This window comes from Embiotoca jacksoni, unplaced genomic scaffold (genome assembly GCF_022577435.1).
Source record: "Embiotoca jacksoni isolate LCO1_2020_lvr unplaced genomic scaffold, fEmbJac1.0.p SCAF_10, whole genome shotgun sequence".
Classification (NCBI taxonomy): Eukaryota; Metazoa; Chordata; class Actinopteri; family Embiotocidae; genus Embiotoca; species Embiotoca jacksoni.
The window spans coordinates 20,043,881-20,066,769 of NW_027185230.1; the positions used below are offsets into that span (position 1 = coordinate 20,043,881).

The 22,889-nt window shown below is 41.8% G+C and overlaps 2 protein-coding genes across 5 annotated transcripts in view; both read right to left on the reverse strand.

The window, feature by feature from the left end:
• Positions 1 to 7,138, reverse strand: part of pdlim5b (PDZ and LIM domain 5b) — a 35,423-nt gene extending 28,285 nt beyond the window's left edge. For all 4 annotated transcript variants that reach the window (XM_069172551.1, XM_069172545.1, XM_069172538.1 and 1 more), the window contains exons 1-2: positions 7,058 to 7,138; positions 825 to 930 (exon numbers count right to left, since the gene is read on the reverse strand). In XM_069172551.1, coding sequence (XP_069028652.1) covers positions 825 to 923 — 99 coding nt within the window. In that variant the 5' untranslated portion in view covers positions 924 to 930; positions 7,058 to 7,138. The remainder of the gene's footprint in view (positions 1 to 824; positions 931 to 7,057) is intronic.
• Positions 7,139 to 10,915: 3,777 nt separating this feature from the next.
• Positions 10,916 to 22,334, reverse strand: opn4xa (opsin 4xa). Its single transcript, XM_069160159.1, has 10 exons — positions 22,259 to 22,334; positions 18,884 to 19,019; positions 13,657 to 13,790; positions 13,196 to 13,399; positions 12,914 to 13,085; positions 12,495 to 12,656; positions 12,178 to 12,285; positions 11,926 to 12,100; positions 11,670 to 11,813; positions 10,916 to 11,547 (listed from the first exon to the last, which is right to left on the reverse strand). Exons 2-10 carry the CDS (start codon positions 19,015 to 19,017, stop codon positions 11,119 to 11,121), a joined length of 1,662 nt encoding a protein of 553 aa, XP_069016260.1. The 5' UTR covers positions 19,018 to 19,019; positions 22,259 to 22,334; the 3' UTR covers positions 10,916 to 11,118.
• Positions 22,335 to 22,889: the final 555 nt, after the last annotated feature.

A 22,889-nucleotide genomic window follows, 5' to 3' on the forward strand; every position in this document is an offset into this window, starting at 1 on the left:
AGAGCCAGTGCAGCAGAACTGACACACTTCAAATAGCTTTGGGCTCAAATACTTAACAGACAAACAGTGAACTACACTGACAACTTCTTTTAATTTCTGCAACCACACTGCTTGGCACAGAGCGTCGGTGCACTATGTACATAAACAGTGTGATTCTATAGGCGGAGGCCCGACCCGTCTCATTTCATTAAACAACAAGCCATCCTGCAGCCGGATCAAAGCTCGGAAGAACCTGCTCAGTCCGCTCTGGATTCATGTGGCTCACACTCCCAAATAGTTATTACAGAACCACCGTGGCTTCCTAGAGTTTCAGTCAGCTGGGCCGTTTAAGGACGTGTCGGGATGCTTCCACTGCAGACCAGGCACACGTGTCTCAGATCAGGACAAATACCGGGGGAAAGGCCAGGACACTTTGCACTATCCCTCATCTGAACGGCCAAAATTACATCAGCTGCTAACAGCTACCAGCTTCATCCTCCGAACATATCCTGAACCGCCATTACAGACATTCCTCACAGTTTTTCAAATTAACAGAAAGTGTGTTGTGGTCAAAATAGTGTTATGTGACATTATTTTGACAACAAGCTAAGCCATGCAGGAGGTGAAGGCCGCGGGGGGGCTGAGTGACGGGGCCACGAACTGTTCAAGGAGGTGTCTAAATCCAGCAACGAGAGCCACACACACTTCCAGCACTGACAAAGCAAACGGCACAATGAGCATGAGCAGCATTCCTCTGAGGTGAAGGGTGTGTGTGTGTGTGTGTGTGTGTGTGTGTGTGTGTGTGTGTGTGTGTGTGTGTGTGTGTGTGTGTGTGTTTCACTCACCCGTGAGATGGTGAGTGGCAGACAGAAGTCCTTCCCTCCTTGCAGCCGGAAGCCCCAGGGGGCGGGGCCAGCCAGGGAGACACTGTAGCTGCTGCTCATGATGCACCTGGAGACACAAGAAAACAGGTATTTATTCTCACCCATATTAAAAGGGATCAAATCCAAGAAGAGAATTCACACAATTCAAACACAAGACTGAAAATAATGGACTGACAATAAAATGTGTCCAAACGATAAACAATATCTTCTGAAACATTTTGTGTCATGTAAGAGCTTCTAACCAGAGCTGTGGACCGTCACGGCTTCTTTAAACCTAATCACAATAAAGTTGTCTAAGTTCAAGTGCAACAGGACACATCGTCTCAAGTGCTCGTGGCTGGATATGTTGGACTGGTACACAAAGTACAAGATTTAATGCTCATTACTCAGCATTAAATGCTGTTGACGCACATCCTCCAGCAAACTGGAGACGAGGCTTGAAATAACCTGCAGTGGTTAAAAAAAAAAAAAAAAAAAAGAAAAGGCGGAAATATTTCCATCCAGTCAGCACTCGTAATCTTTTGTTTACCTTAAAAAATCGCGATCAGCGATCTGAAGCTGCACTTGGACCGATCATGTGTTCTTTCACTAACCCAGAGATAAACTGTTTATTGTAGACAAAGAGCAGAATAGTTTACACATATGCAGATCAAACTGAGTATAATTATACTGTTCTTACATGTCAAAGTTAAACAAGACAATCAGAGGCAAGTGAAGCGTTCTGAAAAAAAGAAGCCATTTCCAGGAAAAGGCATCATCACGCTTTTTTACAACAGACTGAGCAAATGTGTGTTATTGATGTTCCCGAGGTCAGCTGAGCGTCTCATCACCGGGTTGGAACTGGACATCGACAGCAGAGAGACAAAATGTCTTCCACATCTTACTAAAATCCCTGTTAATCCCTAAGAAAGTGAGTACTGGGCTTTCATCAGACAACTGTGGTGCTGCTGGTGCTGCTGGGCCTGAGGGTGGTGGTGGTGGTGGGGTGGAGGGGGGGGGGGGGGCCTGGATGTCCAGAGACTTGTTAGAGCTCAGCTTCAATTCACAGCCAAATAAAACCTTGCGTTTCATTTCCAGAATGTTTAAACATCTGAGCGGCTAAATGCAGCAGAACTACCTGGTGGTACAGATCCTGATTAAACGCACGAGCAGGGAAATAAATGGATGTTGAGAAAGATCGACAAAACAAAACATATTTGGGGCAAGAAAATATTTCATGCACTATTGAGTTTCACTGGTTTAAGCCCTGCCTGTCATACATTCCTTTTGCCATGAAAGAATGAAGCTGAAAGCTCTTTACTGGAAGTGAGACAAAAGTAAAACCTGCAGTGACACGTTACCTTTTAGTTCGTTAGAGGATTTATCACACGGACTGTGAAGTGAATCAGTCGACCGTCCTGTACAACACTTTACTGTCAACAACACACACGTTTCTGGGGAGAGAATCTGCACAACTTAAAACGGTCATGTGGAGACTGATCACCTCCGCCCGACCCAATAGGAAGGGTGGATGAAGACATGAAAACATGACATCAAAGGCTAACCCATGAACATTACATGTGAAGTACAGTTTAATCACATGGAGACGCAAATCTGAGTGAGGCTCTGAAAGGAATAATGCATGGTCAGCAGTTATCAGCATTTACTTTAGAGAGCCAAAGAAAGATGAGACTTTATAGTTGTGATGTAATAAACTAAAGGTCTGGACTTCTGAAGGTAAAGAGAGGGATCTTCTGGTGCTGAGATTTGGTTTTACACTTTAAGGCCGATATCATACTTGATACATTTTAATATCACTTTAATATCAGAAGAGGACTTTCCTTTTGCTAATAACCTTGTGACTGGAAAACATGAACTCATGTGACTTCTATAGCAAACAATTCAATATTTCAACATCTGCCTTAAAAAGGAAAAGAAAAATACATTTCTGACATTAGTGCACTGAGCAATGCAGATTCTTATCAGATGAGTATTTGATGAGTAATAACACCTCGTCATCCCAGTAGCACGTCTTTATGAGGTTGTAAGTCATGCTGCCATCTTTAATTCCCTCAGGGACACAGCACCACCTGGTGAAGCACCACCTGGTGAAGCACCACCTGCTGAAGCACCACCTGGTCAGCTGGATGACACACACAATCAGCATGAGCCTTCACCGTCTCACCGTCTCACTGTCTCACTCACAGTCTCACTCACAGTCTCATTCACAGTCTCACTGTCTCATTGTCTCACCGTCTCACTCACAGTCTCACTGTCTCACTGTCTCATTGTCTCACCGTCTCACTCAGTGTCACTCACAGTCTCACAGTCTCACTCACAGTCTCACTGTCTCACTGTCTCATCGTCTCACCGTCTCACTCAGTCTCACTCACAGTCTCACAGTCTCACTCACAGTCTCACTGTCTCACTGTCTCATCGTCTCACCGTCTCACTCAGTCTCACTCACAGTCTCACAGTCTCACTCACAGTCTCACTGTCTCACTGTCTCATTGTCTCACCATCTCGCTCACAGTCTCACTGTCTCACTGTCTCATTGTCTCACCGTCTCACTCAGTGTCACTCACAGTCTCACAGTCTCACTCACAGTCTCACTGTCTCACTGTCTCATCGTCTCACCGTCTCACTCAGTCTCACTCACAGTCTCACAGTCTCACTGTCTCATTGTCTCACTGTCTCACTCACAGTCTCACAGTCTCACTCACAGTCTCACTGTCTCACTGTCTCATTGTCTCACTGTCTCACTCACAGTCTCACAGTCTCACTCACAGTCTCACTGTCTCACCGTCTCACAGTCTCACTCACAGTCTCACTGTCTCACTGTCTCATCGTCTCACCGTCTCACTCAGTCTCACTCACAGTCTCACAGTCTCACTCACAGTCTCACTGTCTCACTGTCTCATTGTCTCACTGTCTCACTCACAGTCTCACAGTCTCACTCACAGTCTCACTGTCTCACCGTCTCACAGTCTCACTCACAGTCTCACCGTCTCACCGTCTCACCGTCCCGCCTGGAGGCGAACAAGATCTTTAAAGACACCAAACCACAAAAGGGTGCGGAGAGAAGAATGAGAGCCAAGTGTGAAAGTGATAGGGAGAAGGTGAACATCTGGGTAGCACATCCCAGAAAGTATTTAGGACAGGTAAACAACCAGGAAACATCCAAGAGGCTCATGAGGTTATTTACAACTAAAATAAATGAAACTGGGAAAGCCCGAACAACAAAACCCTCTAAAAAATGGAGTGTTTCTCGTCAACCTGTGAACTTGTGGTCACCTGCTGGGAGCTCTGTGGAGCGTACGGGTTAATTAAAGGCAACAGCAACAAAGGAAAAGACAAGTGAAGAGACTTCACTGGAGGTCAGGAATTATTAGTTTGTAAAAAAGAAGGCGAGACAGAAGTTGGACTCCTGTGAACAGGATTAATGAGTCTGGTTAAAGAAGGACGATATAAACAGTAAAGAGCAAAGTCGGGACATGAAAAGTCTGTCGTTGCTTTTCTTCAAGCTGAACTTGTATTCATTAACAGAATTATGGACTCCAAAGTGTTCAGAGGAGTTTTGGATGCAAATTTAAATAAATCAACCATAAAGTTTTTGAAATGACAGAAATTCATTTTCCAGCAGGATAATGATCAAAAGAAAATCAGCCAACAGGTGAATGAATCATTTTCTTGGAAGAAAATGTGAATTTGTGACCGGCTGTCCAACAATGAATCCCACAGAACATCTCCGGGATGCCAGCGAGAACATGATCCAGCTGAACAGATGAACTGAAACACAGAGGAATATTTCACTCTTACTTCACACCCAGCGTCTTTTAGAAGACGACCAGCGGTCTCCAAATACATTTCAGTCTTAATTTTGAACTCTGTATCGAGTGTTTCTGTCCGTTTTACCTGACAGGTGTGCTTCAGCTTTCTTTCTTGAAAATAAATGCCTTTTTCTTTGACATTTTGTTATCTACACCAAACTAAACTACACACACACATGCAGAATATGGGAGTCTATATTAAGACAGCAACCAATTGAAGACAGCTGTCTCTGTCTTCAAGGTGACCTCGGGTTGAGGTGAGCCAAGAAGTTTAATTTTAGGAAAAATTAAAAGCCCTAAATTGTCCACAAACTGTCATGAAGAAATGTAACCGCTTCTATTTCAAATCAACAAATTGCAGCGTTATTTGAGAAATGTCTTTGTAGAAACTGTTAATGAACCGTGAATAGATGAACACGTATTCATAATAAAGCTTTCTGATCTTTATTACAACACAATGCAGCTAAACTCAGCTTGGTCCTGACCGGTGCGGCCCAGTGCTGCCCGGTGCGGCCCGGTCCTGACCGGTGCGGCCCAGTGCTGCCCGGTGCGGCCCGGTCCTGACCGGTGCGGCCCGGTCCTGACCGGTGCGGCCCAGTGCTGCCCGGTGCGGCCCGGTCCTGACCGGTGCGGTCCAGTGCTGACCGGTGCTGACCGGTGCTGACCGGTGCGGCCCGGTCCTGACCGGTGCAGCCCGGTGCTGACCGGTGCGGCCCGGTGCTGACCGGTGCCTGATAGTCTGGACTTAACAAACTGAACCACTGTGTGTTTTAAGCAAAGATTTCTGGCCCAAAAGAGCTGCAGTTCCTGCTGCTTAAAAACAAGCCTCAGAGAATACTTGGTACCGAGCTGGACAACATATTCTTTCAGTATTCGGTTTCATAATCAGCTGGAATATCTCACTGAAGGCACAAACACGTTGGTGAAACGCAATTTGCTGAAGTGTGTATCCCTGACTGCAGTTATGCTCGACACACATATCATTTCCTAATATGGAGAGAACAAACATTGGGCTCATCTCATGTCCTCGCTTGTTTTGCAATCTCCAATGACATCATGTATAGACATGAGCAGACACCTCTACAGAAGAAAACAGTTCAGCTCTCACCAACCGGGTCGAACACTTCTTATTGTCTTTGAAGTTTCTATCATGATGGTTTTTTTATTCTGATAAATATTTCAGCACTTTTATACAAAAACACAACTGGCTCAGACGTTCAAATGTTCTTGTAGTAGATGTTATTCTAACTTGTTAATGTGATAATTAGACAGAACAATTTAAATGTTGGATTTACAGTGAATAACAGGGAACACATGGTCGGGTTTCTGCAATATCTGTTATCTCCTGTGTTAAACACAGCACAGTTTAACATATCAAAACTCTAATAGTTCATAATTATACATTTATTAACAGTAAGAAACAGGCCATGATTAACTTACTGTTGATCTTATCATATCTTGTTATATAAAAGCTTGCTCAGTAGCCATATTCACATTCCTGGTTGAATGAGAAAGAAACATTCACTAAACATGAAACCTCCATTGATCGTGAGTGGTCAGTGAAAACAAAGAGAATGGGCAGAACATTCATTTTATATGATTTGCTGAAACTTAAATCATATGTGGCATGAATAAATGACTTCATATTTGCCATTTCTGTTAAAAAATATCATCTTAAAACCTTAAATTTCTGTTTCAATGTAAAATGTATGTTTTATTATCCCCATCTAATGTCAGTGGGACAAGTTGTTCCAGCTTGACTTTATGAGATAATGTTCACAGGCCGGAAACACATGTTTGATCTACAGAAACACATGTTTGATCTACAGAAACACATGTTTGATCTACAGAAACACATGTTTGATCTACAGAAACACATGTTTGATCTACAGAAACACATGTTTGATCTACAGAAACACATGTTTGATCTACAGAAACACATGTTTGATCTACAGAAACACATATGATGACAGATTTCTCTTTTTAAAAGACTCATTTTGATCAGCTTCAGAATCGGAGCTGAGTGAGTGAAGATGATGAAGAGTGAGTGAAGATGATGAAGAGTGAGTGAAGATGATGAAGAGTGAGTATCAGTAATGTTACGGAGCTCGGTGGGTGTGACAGAAAACACATGTCTGACAACATGACACATTTCTTATCTTGCTCATGAACTGCTGAAAGCTGAGTCTCCAACACTGATGAGGAACTTATTCCCGGAAACGTTCAAACCCGATTGAGCAACACATTGCGATTATTTTTTATTTGTTCTTAATTGTAACTTTGTAAAAGAAACGCGATGCAACAAAGTCCGACCGGAAACACGAGCAGAAAGCTTCTGGTGTTTATTCGGTAGATTCGGGAGATGTGCGGTCCGGTGCGACTCACCTTGCCTTGTGAAGCCGGTTCGGGTGGAGAGAGAGAAGCGTGACTTCGGTCCGTCGGCTCTCACTTTCAGAACAACTGGACTGAGCGGAACTGAAACTTCCGCATATAAGCCGCGCGGCGCCGCTGCCGGTGGGCGTGGTCACAGCCCGGAGGGGCGTCTGACGGCGGCACCGAGCAGGTGGACCGTGGAGGAGGAGGTGGAGGAGGAGGTGGAGGAGGAGGTGAACGGTGGAGGAGGAGGTGGAGGAGGAGGTGAACGGTGGAGGAGGAGGTGGAGGAAGAGGTGGAGGAGGAGGTGAACGGTGGAGGAGGAGGTGGAGGAGGAACTGCTGCATGAAACTGGTGTAAAACATCATCCACCTGTGCAACATGCTGAAACTTCACATGAACTCTGCTGCTGCTGTCAGACAGGCTTCACACCTCCAACTTTGATTTATCTTCAATCATCTGGTTTCAACTGTTTCAACTGTTTGTGTTTCACCTGCAGGAGATTTCACACTTTCTATTGAAAGGTGAGATAACTACAAACATTACATTCAAGCTTCAGGCTTCAGGCTTCAGGCTTCAGGCTTCAGGCTTCACTCAGCTGGCCAACTCTTTCTTTCATAAAGGTCCTACATAAATTCAGATTTCCGTGTGTCCTGTGATTATAAAGCTGGTTTAGGTGCTATACAGGTGAAATACTGATAGAATCTAAATACTCAGTCTATGGAGAAATTCAGTCTGTATTCAGCCACTGTGTCGGACTTCCCTCAGTTTGTGATGTCACAAACTGTCCCTGATGTCCCCCCCTTTGCTGTCCAACGCAAATAAAGTCAATATTTTCACACCCCTTGTCTGTGGATGGTCTTTATCACTGCATTATTTGGCTTCTTTTAAACATCCCTATATTCAGTCTTAAAACAACTTGATGCTTTTTAATTGAAATTAGACTTTTATTAAAATCCAGAATTCTCTCATTGGCATTTATGAGTCAAGGAAAGTTGTGTCACTAAAATAAGAAGGCTAATTCTTGGTGGTGGAATGAATGAGAGACAGATCCTTTTACATGATGTTACGCAGGAAACATTTAAACATCTGACAGGCCACCAGCCGCCCTGGTTGAGTCAGTGAACCGTGACGTGCTGCTTTCCACTAAAGGCTTCGAGTGTGCTGCAGGTCCGGGAAGTCAGATACTGTTTCATGAAGCACGTTGGTTTGTACATAAAATAAAGAAATGTAGGCAGTAATTACTCCTTTGGAGTTATTTGTACTTTGACATTGACATAGCATATGTTTTTGAAGGGGTTTTATTAAACACATGATATCAGACATTCTTATTAAAGTCCAGCATACAGTAAATTCTGTCTTTCCGATTTCACTCAGACTTTCCATTTGCATTTGTGTTTTCAATATTCCCTTTAAAGTCTTTTGTAACTCAGTTACATGTTATCATCATTATTTTAAGTAATAAATGAATTATTGTGTGGTTACTGTGGTATGAAATTTCCCCTCGGGGATTAATAAAGTCTATAAAATCTAAAAAAATATGTCAGTCATGCAGTTGTCCAGATTTTAGTTGCAGTGTTGGTTTCCCTCTAGTGGTCAGAACAGGAAGTACATGCTTCACCGTTTGTGCCGACTGAATGGATTTATGCCATTTATGGCTTCAGGGAAGGAAGTGACAGGTTTATAAATATTTCTGTTCTTGTCAAGCTAAACATATCATCTAGCTTGAGGTTGTCATGAAGTCAACTCAAGGCAGCGACAATTATTCAACACTATTTAACATATTAGAAGATTCACTGAAGTTTCTTACTGATCTCAAGATTTTTTTGCTGAAACTTCACAAAAGTTCGGTGCCCAACTCATGACTCATGAATCATCCTTGAATAAACTACAATGATCTGCTATTTGCACACAGAACAATAAAGGATGGATTGGCACTTAAAAGACCAAACTCATTCCTTTTCGCTCCCCGGTGTTGTGTGTCCTGTCTGGTGCTGCTCAGTGTCTGGATGTCTTTTTAAAAGCTTGAAATAACATTACAAGCCATTTCAAATGATTTGCATTGCCACCTTTGTATCAGGTTAAATAAACACATCTGTGTACAGATTACTGTTAACTGTATGCAGCCAGTGGAGCCACATGCTCTCAGATATTTGCATTGTGCCGTGGAGGTCAGCGGGGCATACTTTGTGCTACATGTCAATGTATGGTCGCCAACCGACTACACCCCCCAGTACAATGCTATTGAACAACTGAAGTGTACGAGTCCTTTATGGAAGGCTGCGCTACGTACCTTTATCTCATCTCCACATAACAGGCGAAGCATTTCATTTGGGAAATCCTGGAATTAACTTTCAGGAAGGCTAAAAAAAAAATGTGAGCGGGCCTTTTTGTGATCGGGGCTGATTCAGTTCGAAGGAATTTTAAGAGGTTTATTGTAGAATAGCAAACCCCGAACAAATCAGTCACACATCAAGTAGATCCGTACTGATAATGGACTTGTGGTCTCCCTTGGTCAGTGTCCTGGTTTTCAACCCCGTGTGGGATATCTGTTGGATGTCATTCCCTTCTCTTTCTCCTCACTCTTATTCTGTCAAGCTGCTCAGACAAACAGAAACTAAAAGGGATTTAGTGGGTTAAAAAAAACAAGTACAATATCAATATACTGTATCAATCTGCCTCTCGACAGCACCTTTAAGTGGATTTACAAGAAATGGTACCAACTGCAGCCTTTCACACATGATAAATAATATGCATGTTGATAATGCAGGTGCCATCATTTATGTATAAGACATTATGCATAGATTCCATTAAATTGGTCAAGTTTATGCACACCATCTTATGTCCAAATGTATTATGTGTCAGCTGTTGATCACAACGTTTCATAACATCACAGTGTATCATTTTATAACCACAGCAAGTTATACAGACGCATTTCTCCGAAGAGAATGAATTCACTAATGTTGAAGTTATATCAAGGAGGCTCTTAAGAACCATTTGAAAACTATTTCCAGCAGGAACATGAAGATTTAAAGGAAGAAATTATGCAAAACGTTGGAGGTTGCTGCAGCAGCAGTTCTGTTCCTGAGAACACGTATTGAAAACGATATAATTCTGATATTGGTATACACAGCAGATGATCATATACATCAGAGTGTCGAGTGTCTTTATGAGTTGCAGAAGTTTGGTTGCTGAAATGCATCATGTTCACACACAACGCTTTACAATAAAATAGTTCGATGCCGTTCTCATCATCTTGTGTTTTACAAACACATTTTGACCTGATGAAGATCTCAGGTGGTTCAAAAGATGTCTCTTTAAATTCAGACTTGAACTGTAGCTTTGGAGTGAGCGGGCAGGCCAGTCTCGGGGTGGAGAACAAATAATTACTAAAGTGCCATCAGTTATTGTTATCGCGAATAATGTCAGCAAAGTACAAATAAATATTGTGATACAGTGTCATAAGTATATTATCATCAGTTCTACAATCACCCAAACTCATTATAAACATGAGGAACATGTTAATAGTGCATCACAGACAGGACATTTACATGAAATACAGCAGTGACCATATATTCCCATTTGAGCACGGCTGATAATCAATCTTAGTTATAAAGTAAACGCATGAATAAAGTTCGTTTCTTCACAAAAAAGTAAGAAACATTCAAAAGGAGACAATCTTTGGTCTCTACAAGTTGATAGTAAATCTGGTTTGTGTTAAATAATTGTTCTTGATATATAGTTGATTCTTGGCTTTAGGACGTAACATTTTGTTCTCAGTTCTTGTAAAGAACTTTGAAAACTCCATTTCTACGTTGTGTTTGTTTCAGTGTTGATAGCAAAGAAGATTCTTCACAAAAACGAGGCGAACACAACTTTGTACGTTAACAGCTAGCCTAAACAAGAGAGCTGTGTACGTAACGCTTATTAGAAATTCTGTATTGCAGAAACAAAACTAGATGTTTTTGATTGACCTGCGTGGCTGAACACATTAATTTAAAGATGATTAACTCTTTAAACACAGTAAATGGAGCTCCAAGGACCAGTGAACGCAGCAGAAGTTGAGCTCTGTGTTACAGAAATCTCTGCACAGACTCACATAGTTGAGCAGAACAGTCCAGCGGCTGTAACTCCAGCAGCGGTTCTCTCTGCCTGCTTCTTGTTCCTGGTTTTTCTTCACTATAGTCACAGTCCAGAGTGCCGTCCCTCGAGATGCGTCTGTTGAATGCACTGGAATACACATGTTTAATATTGTCCGGAGAGTCGGGCCGGATGAGGACCTGAGACTCATTCTCATCTTTCTCCCTCGGTACTTGCTGTTCCTCCGTCTCTTCACGTTCAAACTCTGTCTCTTGCTCTTCTTCCTGTTTGTTCTGTGTATTCCAACTTTCCAGATGCTCCTCCCTTCTCCTCCCCCAGGACAAGGACGTCACAGCGTCCACGGACTCAGGCGGTAGCTTGTGGCCGTGTGTGTTCAGTGAACCGGGCTCTGGGACGACAGTCTACAACACAATTCAAGTCAAATACAAGTCATCATGACACGTCTTGAAAGGACATGTCCAAACAGCGTTTGGACTTTGTGATGATATGAATCTGCAATTATAATGACAAACACCTACCTTACCTGTTCCTGGCTTTGGCTTCCCTTTCCCGCGGTCTGATTAATCAGTGACCGGTCCTCCTTGTCCCTGAGAACTCCGAGGGAATAGCTGGACCTGAAACAATGGCTCTGGTCTATCGGATCCATCTCCACATCACTCCTGACCTGCTGCGAGGGGCGAGGAAAATAACCTTCTGTTTAAAATGATGCATTTGATGTAATTGATATCTGATTTGTTGCTCGTTCTGTGTTTGTTTCTACTTGAAGCATTCAAACTCACCGTATCTGTCGTAGACATGGAGGAGACTCTGTGAAACTTGGTTTTGGAGACCGACGACTGTCTGCTCAGCACCGAGTCCCTGAAGGACGACTCGCTTCGGGACACTGATATGCAGCCTCTCCTGGGTCGCTGGACAAGGAAGTGAAGACAGGGGACATTTTCTGCCAGCGTGTCCCTGTTGAAAAAACAAGGATCTCTCAGCACAATTTCTAAATGTCTTAAGTTAACAACTAGTGAGATAAGTGCACTCACCTGTATTTGGTGTGAATGATGGCATAGATAAAAGGGTTGTAGACGGCCGATGCCTTGGCTATAACAGCAGGGACAGCTTTGGAGTAAGGATTGAGAACGCTTCCATATCTGAAAGGTGTAAAGTGCTGACAAGTAAAAAGGGGGAGCAGACTGGGAATACTCATACTGTAGGTTGAACTTAATGCAAAAATATCATGTTTAATGATATTCTATAGGAGGACTGGAATGATTTACACATGCAAGCTGTCTAAACATAATTAATGCTGTCAGACTATTAAAAATCATAAAAAGCCCAGCTTCTAACACTGTATATTTACCCAGCCCAGGCGATGAGGGTGACACATGCATAGGGGGACCAGGAAAGAACAAACACTATGATGACCACAAAGGCGATCTTGGCCAACTTCCATTCAGTCTTGATGGACTGTTGCTGCATCAGCGTTGACTTCCTCACCTGAGACCCCAACTTCTCCACGTCTCTGTTTGGACAGACAGAAGCAATACAAAAGGGTTTGTAGTCAATATATTCGGCTTTACAGGCTAAATTGAGGAAAATAAAAATGTATTTGAAGCCTCTTCTGAAGCTCATTATTGTATTTGATTGCTGATGTCACAGTATAGGGGGGCTATTGTCTGCGCGGTACACTAAACTATATTATAATGTTTTTTTATGCACTTGTTAGGTTGTCTTCCGATAAATGACAGCATTGAAATTGTGCATGTTGTATGTATTTACCTGCTCGCATGGCGAATTGCCAGGAACATGCACAGATAGCAGTAGGATATAATGCCCAGAGGGATGAAGAATACGAAGCAGCACAACATCAATGTGTAACTTTTGTTGGCTGGAGTAGATGTCACGTAGTCCCATGTGCATGAGGTCATCAGGCCCTCTGGGATGTACGAACCTTTAGGAAAATGACAAATTCTATTTAAAAAAAAAAGTATCAAGGGTTCAAGAATATCAGAAAGAGGGTTGTTGCTCAAGAGTACGTGGGCAGAGATTTTATTCACTTACTCCACCCCAGAAGTGGCGCGAGACTCCAGGCGAGTGAGTACAACCAGACCAGGACAATGATGAAGCAGGTGCGTCTGGTGGAGGTCCACTGTATGGCCTGCAGAGGCTTGGTGATAACAATATATCGATCCACAGAGATGGCCAAAAGGTTTATCATCGAGGTGATTCCAAATAAAGCCCCACAGAAGGCATATATTTTACAACCTGTGGGGAACAAATAAAAAGGGAGAATATTATCAATAATTTACAGTTTCAGTTTGAAGACTGATGACTAAACACATTAGCAGCAGCAGCCACACATACAGTATTAACTCGGAACAAATATGAATTCTAAGGCACTATATTCAATACCATTTCACATCTATCCAAACTATATCATACTAAAACAACATACATAGATATATAAAGAACATAGTTTTTCTTTAAGTGCAGACAATGCATTTGAATATAAAAACAGATACCTGTTTCCCCAAAAATCCAGCCCTTGTAAAGGGAGTTAACAAAGAAGATGGGTGACTGTGTAATTGCCATGAGGAAGTCACTGACTGCCAGGTTCATGATGAAAAGGTTGGGGGGTGTTCGAAGTTTCTTGTTACTGAAACACATGATGATTGAAAGGCTCAGTATCCCATAAAACAATATGGGGGACAGATGCAAAAAGAGTTTACAGATCTGATAAACATTAGTAACAGAGAGAGTAAAATCTTCTGTACAAACGTACCAAAACACAATCACAGTCATTAAAGTTCAGTTCAAGTCCACGTGTGAAAGATGTAGTTGTCCCCAGACTGATGTGCAGATGTGCAGATGTTTTGGGTTGCAGATTCATAACCTGGCTGGTACTGTATTTATCCAGCAACTCTTAAATGTACATCCATTTGAACCTAAATCCACCTTTGTTTCCATTATACTGTTTATAAAATGCTAGTAAATCAAGGTCAGATCGAAGATTGATCAAAAGTGCAAGATTGCAGCTCTTCACGGAGGAATCACAAAAATGAACACCGTAACACTTTACTGTACACATAAAATCAAACTCTTGCAGAACTCCAGCACAAATGGATTTTCTAATAAACTCTCTTGTCTCACTGTGGCAGCAAAACCTCTTAGTCTGCAGTTCAAAGGTCAGCAGTGATTTCCGCTGTGTTTGAAGCTATAGGAAATTTATCCCAAGAGATTCCAAATACAATTATAAATTATATTTAAAGGTCGCCTATTGTAAAATTCTAATTTTAATTTCTTTAAAAAAACAACAACAATGCAGGTGTACGTGCTATATAAATGCTGGTAAAGTGTTAAGTGTCAGTTCACGGAGAATTGCACACATCCTCTATTGAGCAACTGTGCCGTTTAGTTTTGCCATAATTTGCAATGTCACATGTCGTATGACCACCTTCAGCACAACCCTCTGAAGAAAACACGTTGTGCTCATTGCATCACAGAACTTGCGAGCTACAAGACTGAAAAAAAACCTGGTTGGCCCGAGCATACATCACTCAGAAGAGAAACAGCAAATCAGAAGAGAGCGTCATTGATATAAATTTGCCTTAAAGAGACTGACTCAAACCAGCTCGTTGTTCGTGCTGCCCCCTCTGAGACCTACAATCGCATGCTGCAAGATAAATGCCCTTTTTGTATATTTAATTGGAGCCAACCGTGTAAACAAGTTCAAGCAGAAAGATCAATTTAACGGGGCATTTGTGTTTGATTTAAATATTTCAAGCTTTGCTCCTCAAAACTTCCCTCCAATAAAGTCAGTTCAGTCTGGGAAACTTTGCTCCTTTCAATTCTGCAGAAAAACAATCTGAGCTAACAAGACAGATGCACATAAAATGCATTCCTCCCACTGAGTTAGTTTAAACTGCATCAGCTATTAGTTAACAAGAAAACATACTTTTAGCTTTGTCAAACTCAATATATTCCTGCTCATTCTGTCATTCCAGGGAAACCTACAATACAAATTTCTATGTACATGTTTTTTTTAACGATAAGAGCATTTTGTTCCACGTAGCGCCGACAGCAGATGTTGGCAGTTCTTTTTCTCAGGCTGTGAATGGACACCGACGGTTCCAGCTCACAGCACACACCTTACATTGCTTTACGGGAACACTGCATAAATCCCAGTCGAAGCCTTTTTTACATTGAAAGAAGATCTCCGGAAACGAGCCCGGTTGTGGTGATTTTCTGTTTGCTGAGGCAGAAAAATCTGAACATGACTTCAATCTCGTTTTAGCTTTTGTAAATGGAAGCTTCAGCCTTTGATGTCACTCATCTGAGGTCCCAGTGTAATCTGTGTCAGTGAGCATTGTACACTCACCTTTATTTCAATATACAGTGATATAAAAAGGAATTATGGAGACACATTTGCAGGCTATATATATTTGTTCCAACTGAACTGATAACAAAGATGCAGCAGGCTTCATCGTGCCACAGCTGAATATTTACTTCAATAGTAACATCAGCTCTATTGTTGTTGGTGGCCTCTGGGCATTGTCCTCCCGCTTCGCCCACTCACTAGAAAAAAACTGCAGCAGCAGATAAGTTAGAGTGCCTTTCTGTAAACAGGTGTGACTGGAGTAGATTGAGTGATGCGACATTGGAGATAGCTGTGGACAACGGAGCATCACTGAATGTTGGACCTTAATGCAAAAAACATGTCAGCCACAGGATTTGATCTAACACTTGGCTCCTCGCTGAATTCAGCTGTATACTATATACCAGGAGAGGACAGTCTATATACTGGAGGCAATACACAGCGATGTATACTCTGTTCTACAGGGGTTCTAGAGGCCAGCATTTCAATTCATAAAAAGTGACAAAATATGAAATTGACATCATAGTTTTCAATTCTAAATGTGTGTTGAAATATAAAGAGGATTTTCCCATATTTATGATGGAGGATGGATGATGGATGGATGGAGGATGGAGGATGGATGGATGATGGATGTATGGAGGATGGATGGATGATGGATGGAGGATGGATGGATGATGGCTGGATGATGGATGGATGGAAGGACGGATGATGGATGGATGATGGATGGATGATGGATGGATGGAGGATGGAGGATGGATGGAGGATGGATGGATGGAGGATGGAGGATGGAGGATGGATGGATGATGGATGGATGGAGGATGGATGGATGGAGGATGGAGGATGGATGATGGATGGATGATGGATGTATGGAGGATGGATGGATGATGGATGGAGGATGGATGGATGGAGGATGGATGATGGATGGATGATGGATGGATGGAAGGACGGATGATGGATGGATGATGGATGGATGATGGATGGATGATGGATGGAAGGACGGATGATGGATGGATGATGGATGATGGATGGATGATGGATGGAAGGACGGATGATGAATGGATGATGGATGGAAGGACGGATGATGGATGGATGATGGATGGAAGGACGGATGATGGATGGATGATGGATGGATGATGGATGATGGATGGATGATGGATGGAAGGAGGGATGATGGATGGATGATGGATGGAAGGACGGATGATGGATGGATGATGGATGGAAGGACGGATGATGGATGGATGATGGATGGAAGGAGGGATGATGGATGGATGATGGATGGAAGGAGGGATGATGGATGGATGATGGATGGAAGGACGGATGATGGATGGATGATGGATGGAAGGAGGGATGATGCTGTTATGCTACGCCGTGATGCCCTTCACTGGGAATCTAAACATTTAAAAATCAGTTAAGTGGTGGGATTTCTGCTTTTAATAGCAATTTGTGTAACAGCACATTTTCTTTCTTGTAATCTGCAGCAGCTGAACGTCTACAGTACTTTGTGTGATGTCACTATATACTGGGCCACACCTAGCTGATTGGATAACCTTGAGTTGCACTCCTTTTTTTATGCTTGCTTACCTTCTCTAAGTGTTCTAGGTGGAAGCACACTGTTGACTGTTTGCAAATTAGTGAGTAGCTGGCTAAACTATTGAATTTGTGCATTGATTTGTCCATTACCATTATGAAATCAGTGAGTTGTTTCCTGCTATTGAATGCCTGCAGGCTGCCGTGAACACAGTTCTGCGTGTGCTTGTGGTGTTCGACTGCTCTTCCCAATGCAACAATAAACTGTTTCCCTGGAACATCTGCACAGGGTCAACATCATATCACATGAAGTGCTTGGAGTCTTCACTTTCAGTTTGTTTTGCTCTCTAAAAATACATACTGATATAAAAGTTTCATTTAATACTCACTCTGATCTGTTTTGGTCATGTTGTCCATTATATCTGAATACAGATAGACTTTTTAAAAGTGCTATTTGACAGTGTTCTGATTAACCAAACAGTCCTCAGGCAAACAGCTTCTATGAACAGAACAGTAGAGCGCTGTGCTCTCCGACTGCGGCCCACTTTATTTCCTAGAATTGGTTCTCAGGATCCGTTCACATGCAGAAATGTGATTGAAGCATGTTAAAATGTCAAATCTAGGTGCAATGATTTTTTTATGAGTTGTGTATTTAATATTTAATTGCTCGTCTTCCCTTGAAATTGTCTATTTTTTCTATTGTAATAGTTTTGACAATTGATGAGTAATTTAATAAACCAAAATCGATTCAGAAAAGTAAAAACAACTGCATGTTGAACTATTTGTTTTATTTAGATTGGTAAGTGACATGGAAACCCGATGTTAACATTTAAATATGAAATATACTGTAGATTTGGTTTAATTACTGATTTAAATAGATGTATAGGAAACAGAGATGACAAAATAACATATTACATGTTTCTGAATATGTTAAGAATAGTGGACTCGTATATAAGTTAGTTAGGTAACAGTGAAAAAGGTCCTGCTCAATCTTTATCTGTGGAAACTTGAAAGCTTCGGGTGCAGTCATGAGTGACGCTCTGTGATTCATGATAATTCAGTTGTGAACAACATGAACAAATAATGGCTTATTTTGTTTCATCCGTTTATCATCCCTCAGAAAACCAAGTGAAAGTGTGGTTAATGTTGTGGGAGATGTGGTAGAAAAATCTGAACAATTATAGAACAATTATGGTTGAATGATGACAGTTGAAGGGTGTAATTATATTTTCCCTGAGTGGAGGTGTGACGCAAAAAAGAAGGTACATCTCAAAGAGGAGAGGAAGGAAGGTGATACAGCAAATTATCAACAATACTTCAAAATAAAGCTTCAAACTGGAAAAACAGGAAACCTTCAGAAGAAATTTCTTTGGATGGATGTTTAGCCATGACTCTACATGTGTGATGATCCAGGAGATATGAAGATAAAGAAAGCTTTACCACAAGTAAAACTCCATTTGATTATAGAAATAAAGACTAAAGAAATAAAAGCTCTCCCTTTGAAGAAGCATATTCGCATCTTTTTTGGAGATCTGACTCTTGATATCAGCGTCTCTCAGAGAGCATGACCGCATGACTTTTTCACTGAAGTGAAAATGATATTATTCATTAATAATTTGGACCCACACCTTCTTAGTCAAAGTCTGTGATGGAACCTGACTGGAGGATGAAGTTTGTTCAACCAATGACCATTTAGAAACTGCAGAATAGACTAAAATGTGGACAACTAGCTTTAGGAGGAAAAAATCTGTAATTTATGGCTGGCTGAAATGTGAAGCTCTAAAATTGACGACGACAGACAAGCACATTGCTCACCATCACCATTTCCCACAAGGGAAGCCGCTTACCAGTAAAAGGCCCACATGACCAAGACGTTCCCAGTAACACCCAGAGTTCCAATCACCAAGACAAAGAAGGCCACGATGTAGTGAGCGTGGTCCTCCACATCCACCTGCCGGTAGAATCCGGGTTGCACGTCCATTTCTGGGAACACAACCACACAGATGTCAGCATCTCTCTTTGTGTACAGCAATCACCGACCCACTAACCTCTGCAGCATTATGTAATACAAGTCGTCACCATCAACAATCAAAATATCTGGGGGCAAAAATATACAAATACATGATGTCATATAGCACAACGCATCTTGATTTAGTTATCGTTCCTTCACATTGACATTTTATTGCGTTGAGTCACTTCATTTCAGGTCATGTGAATTATTTCGTGTCAGTTGTTGATGCTTGAGAAATGTGCCAGTTTCGTGTTCACATTCTGTACCGACTATTTTCCCTCCGGAAATCCCCACATTTCCTCCCAGCTGATGCTTTGAAACTTAACTGTGAACTTGTTTGAGTTTTGGAACAGGCAGTGTGTCTGTAGTTTCTATGGAAGAGCTGGGGTGTTATAGTTCGGGCTGTCCTTGGGTCCGTCTTGTGCAGTAGGTCTGTTTCGTTGGCAGGACGTTGGAGACGGCCTGTCTCAGCTTTTCAAACCAGCTGAATAGGGAGAAGAACTGAAAACCTTACTTTCCCACAACAGTACTAAAAGTCTTACAACTGTCGACCTTCATCACCTTTTGTATATTCACGCCCTTCAGGGTGAGTTTGAGGTCAGGTTCAGCATCTTGGAGGATGAAGTGGGGTTCGGCATAGATGAAGGGAAACACGCATGAAAACAGACAATAAGTTCTGTGTAATTCTTAAAGACCTGTAGAGGATAAATTCGACTGGTTGTGGTGACACCTGACATTTCCACACCACGAGGTTCAGATGTGGTTTCAGCTGCTCTTGGAGGATTTCCATGATGTTTTGCTGCGTTTAAATGGTTGCAGCATGGGAACTTGTGATGTCGTACGCTTGGCAGTCAAATGGGTAAGTCGTAAAAACACTGTTGCTAGGCAACGGCAACATGGACAGCATCTAGAAGCTACACAGGTCAACTCTTGATCTTATGTTTACACCAGGAGGCGGATGTATACGTGATCCTTATGCCTACAAAAATGTGCGATGAGAAGGTCTGCCTCTCTGGCAAACAGACATATGTTTACACAAGTTAGTAGAGGGATCAACAGTATCACAGGGTGGAGATTAAACCGTATTTTCAGGAAGCCTACTTAGCCAATATTGGCTCCGTTAGACTTCCCAACCCAGTCCAAGTCTTTTAACTGTGCTCCACAATAACTGACACATGGAAACAGACATTTTTCCTGTTCAAAGAACTTAAAACTTTCTCCACAGTGTGCTTTCTTGGACTAAAATGCCCCCCATAATCTTTTAGGTCACCACTTACATGTCAGATTAAAACAGCATACGTTTTTCTGCTGTTTTTTCTTTTAAATTACACGTCTCATGGTACGTAGAATGAGAAGGATTATGACAGTCAGAGCTTTTTAATATCAATTATTAACGCCTGCAGACTGTAAAAGCGGTTGGCTAAGTATTAATCATGATAAGAGTTGAGGAGCAGTGAAGCTGCCATGGCCGGTCTGGTCAGAGAGGAGATCCTCACTCAGTATTATTGAACTGATTTGCTTCGAGAGTTTTTATCAGGTCAGAAAATGCCACAGAATCATTTTTCAGATGTACTGAAGTGTAACAATTGGTCAAAAATTCCTGTAGTGGTTGCTGTGCTGTAAATAAGATGTTATTTATGGACTAGGTGATCAAGTCAGGGAATGTTTGATAATGCAAATGGCTGCATGGACTGTGGAGTTCCATTGCTCAGCTGTTGCAGTAATTATAAGAGGATTTTTTTTTTTTTTTATGTTAATGTGATGAGGACACGCGGAATATGGACTTCATTCATACGTGAACCCATTTCCTGTTGGCCTCGGTTCAGCATATAGACCGGAGTGAGCTGCCATAGCAGCAAAATGCTCTCAAATTCATTTCAAATGTGTCATGTATTGCATAAATAAAGAGTTTGTTTGAGAACAATAACATGTTACGAACTGTTTCTGCCATTGACACAAAACCCCTGATCCAAAATGTAGTTGATCGATGCCACTCGGCAGCAGTGAATCTGACATGAAAACGTGTGAATATGTTAGCCTGGTATGAAGTATCTAATATGCCGTGGCTTTGTAATGTTTTTGCACCCTTCAAAACTATTACATTTATTTAAATTCTCTAAAATTCTATGCAAGCTGCAGTTTCTTTTGTGGTGTAAAACAATAATACATAAGCAAAGACATGTATATTGCAGCACAGTGGGTGCAGTACACATGGACATGCAGCGTGTCAGGTCCACACAGCGAGCTCTTGCTGTGCTCAGTGAAGCCTCGTGCGTCACAGGAACTCTCAATCACCTCTTGCTTCCCCACATTAGGCCTCGGAGCTGTGTTTCATATGAAAGGCTAAAATCGCACAAATCAAGTGCATATCTGATTCATGTGACCGAGTTGACTGTAAAGGTGAAACGTACTCTTTACCGTCTCTGATCAACAGTTCATAACTCGGACGGGTGCATGAAACGTGTTCTTGTTCATTCAGAAATTGCTAATTCGAAGTTCATGTTCATGTAAAGTAAATGGATCGATGAGAGTGGAGAAGCTCTGACGGAGGAGAGGAAGCCCTGTCTGCTGCCTGTACGCTTTCAAGTACATCATTCTTCAAGTGGATATTAAAATACATGAAAAACCTTTTTAAAAGCATATTAAGAGATCACAGACCTACAGATCATTTGGTAAACACCTTTAAGATGTTCTCTTGATAGAATTATTAGTTTGAATCAACAAACATCTCTAGTAGAGATTCATCTTTCTGTACGAATGGTCAGTTTATAATTTAAAGTTGTCTTCACGTGGGAAAATATGATTTTATATTGGCAAGCCAAAAGTTAAAGCATCAAGAGATCAAACCCCTTTCTGACAATAACTATAATGGTCCATCAGTATCCGTTTACAGTAATACATCTTTTTATTTTTATCAAGTATTATTCTAATCAAGAGTTGATTAGAAAAAAAGATTTTAAATAAGACCCAAAAATTACACATGAAACTGCAGGAAACTGAAAAATAAAAAAACAACTACTGTTTATTCAAAGGCTTCATTTACAATTATATACAATAATTGAAAAAAACATTTCAAAACTGTTTTTGTTTTCTTAGGACGTTTGATCCATACTACTCATTTTCAATTGATTTATTCTAAAACAGACCATGATTTACAGCCTTGCATACAAATCCAGAGAAAAGTCACTCTGTTAACAAAGTATTACTTTACCTAATCCAGAGAGTGGAGCTCCTTTCCTCTTCAGGGCAACTCTGTGGTGGACGAGGATCAGAGACGCCGACGCATGTAACGGTGAAGAATCCACCACCTTTAAACGGCCGCTTCTCTAAGCTGGAAGTTAGCTGGAGATTCTCTCAGTGCAGCAACAGTCAGCTGCCGCTGCGACCAGAGAGGAGACGAGAATACACAGAAAGACAGCGAGCAGCAGCAGCACACTGACCCATCCCCCTGCTAGCCATCACACAGCTCTTTGTGGCACAATGCATCGATCAAGCCAGTGTGTGGTTGGTGCATGAGGATGTGCATTTATTACTTTTTTTGTGCTGAGGCTGGTCTGGTCGCATTCAAGACATTACAGGTAACAACTGTAAAATCCAAACTCTTATATACTTTTCTAATAGTCGTAGAACAAATGTGAGTTTCTGTAACTGTAATTGCATGTTGCACAGTTTCAGCTTCCCCCAATGAATCAAGCCAAAGTGTTTGTTCTGCAAAGTAGTTTTCATCCACATTGATTTGTGTGGTTGTGGCCGTTGCCTGGGACGACGGGGCGTGCTCCAGATGCAACGCTGTTTACAGGGTGAGGTGAGAGAGTGACAGCCCAGCTGCTGCTGCGTCCCAT

What these genes read in the sequence shown, in the direction of transcription:
- opn4xa (XM_069160159.1), bottom strand. Translation starts at nt 19,017, where the DNA reads ATGGACGTGCAACCCGGATTCTACCGGCAGGTGGATGTGGAGGACCAC. An exon ending in CTGGATTTTTGGGGAAACAG is followed by an intron (nt 13,400 to 13,656) that starts GTATCTGTTTTT and finishes TGTTCCCCACAG; the next exon opens with GTTGTAAAATATATGCCTTC. An exon ending in GCAATTCGCCATGCGAGCAG is followed by an intron (nt 12,657 to 12,913) that starts GTAAATACATAC and finishes CTGTCCAAACAG; the next exon opens with AGACGTGGAGAAGTTGGGGT.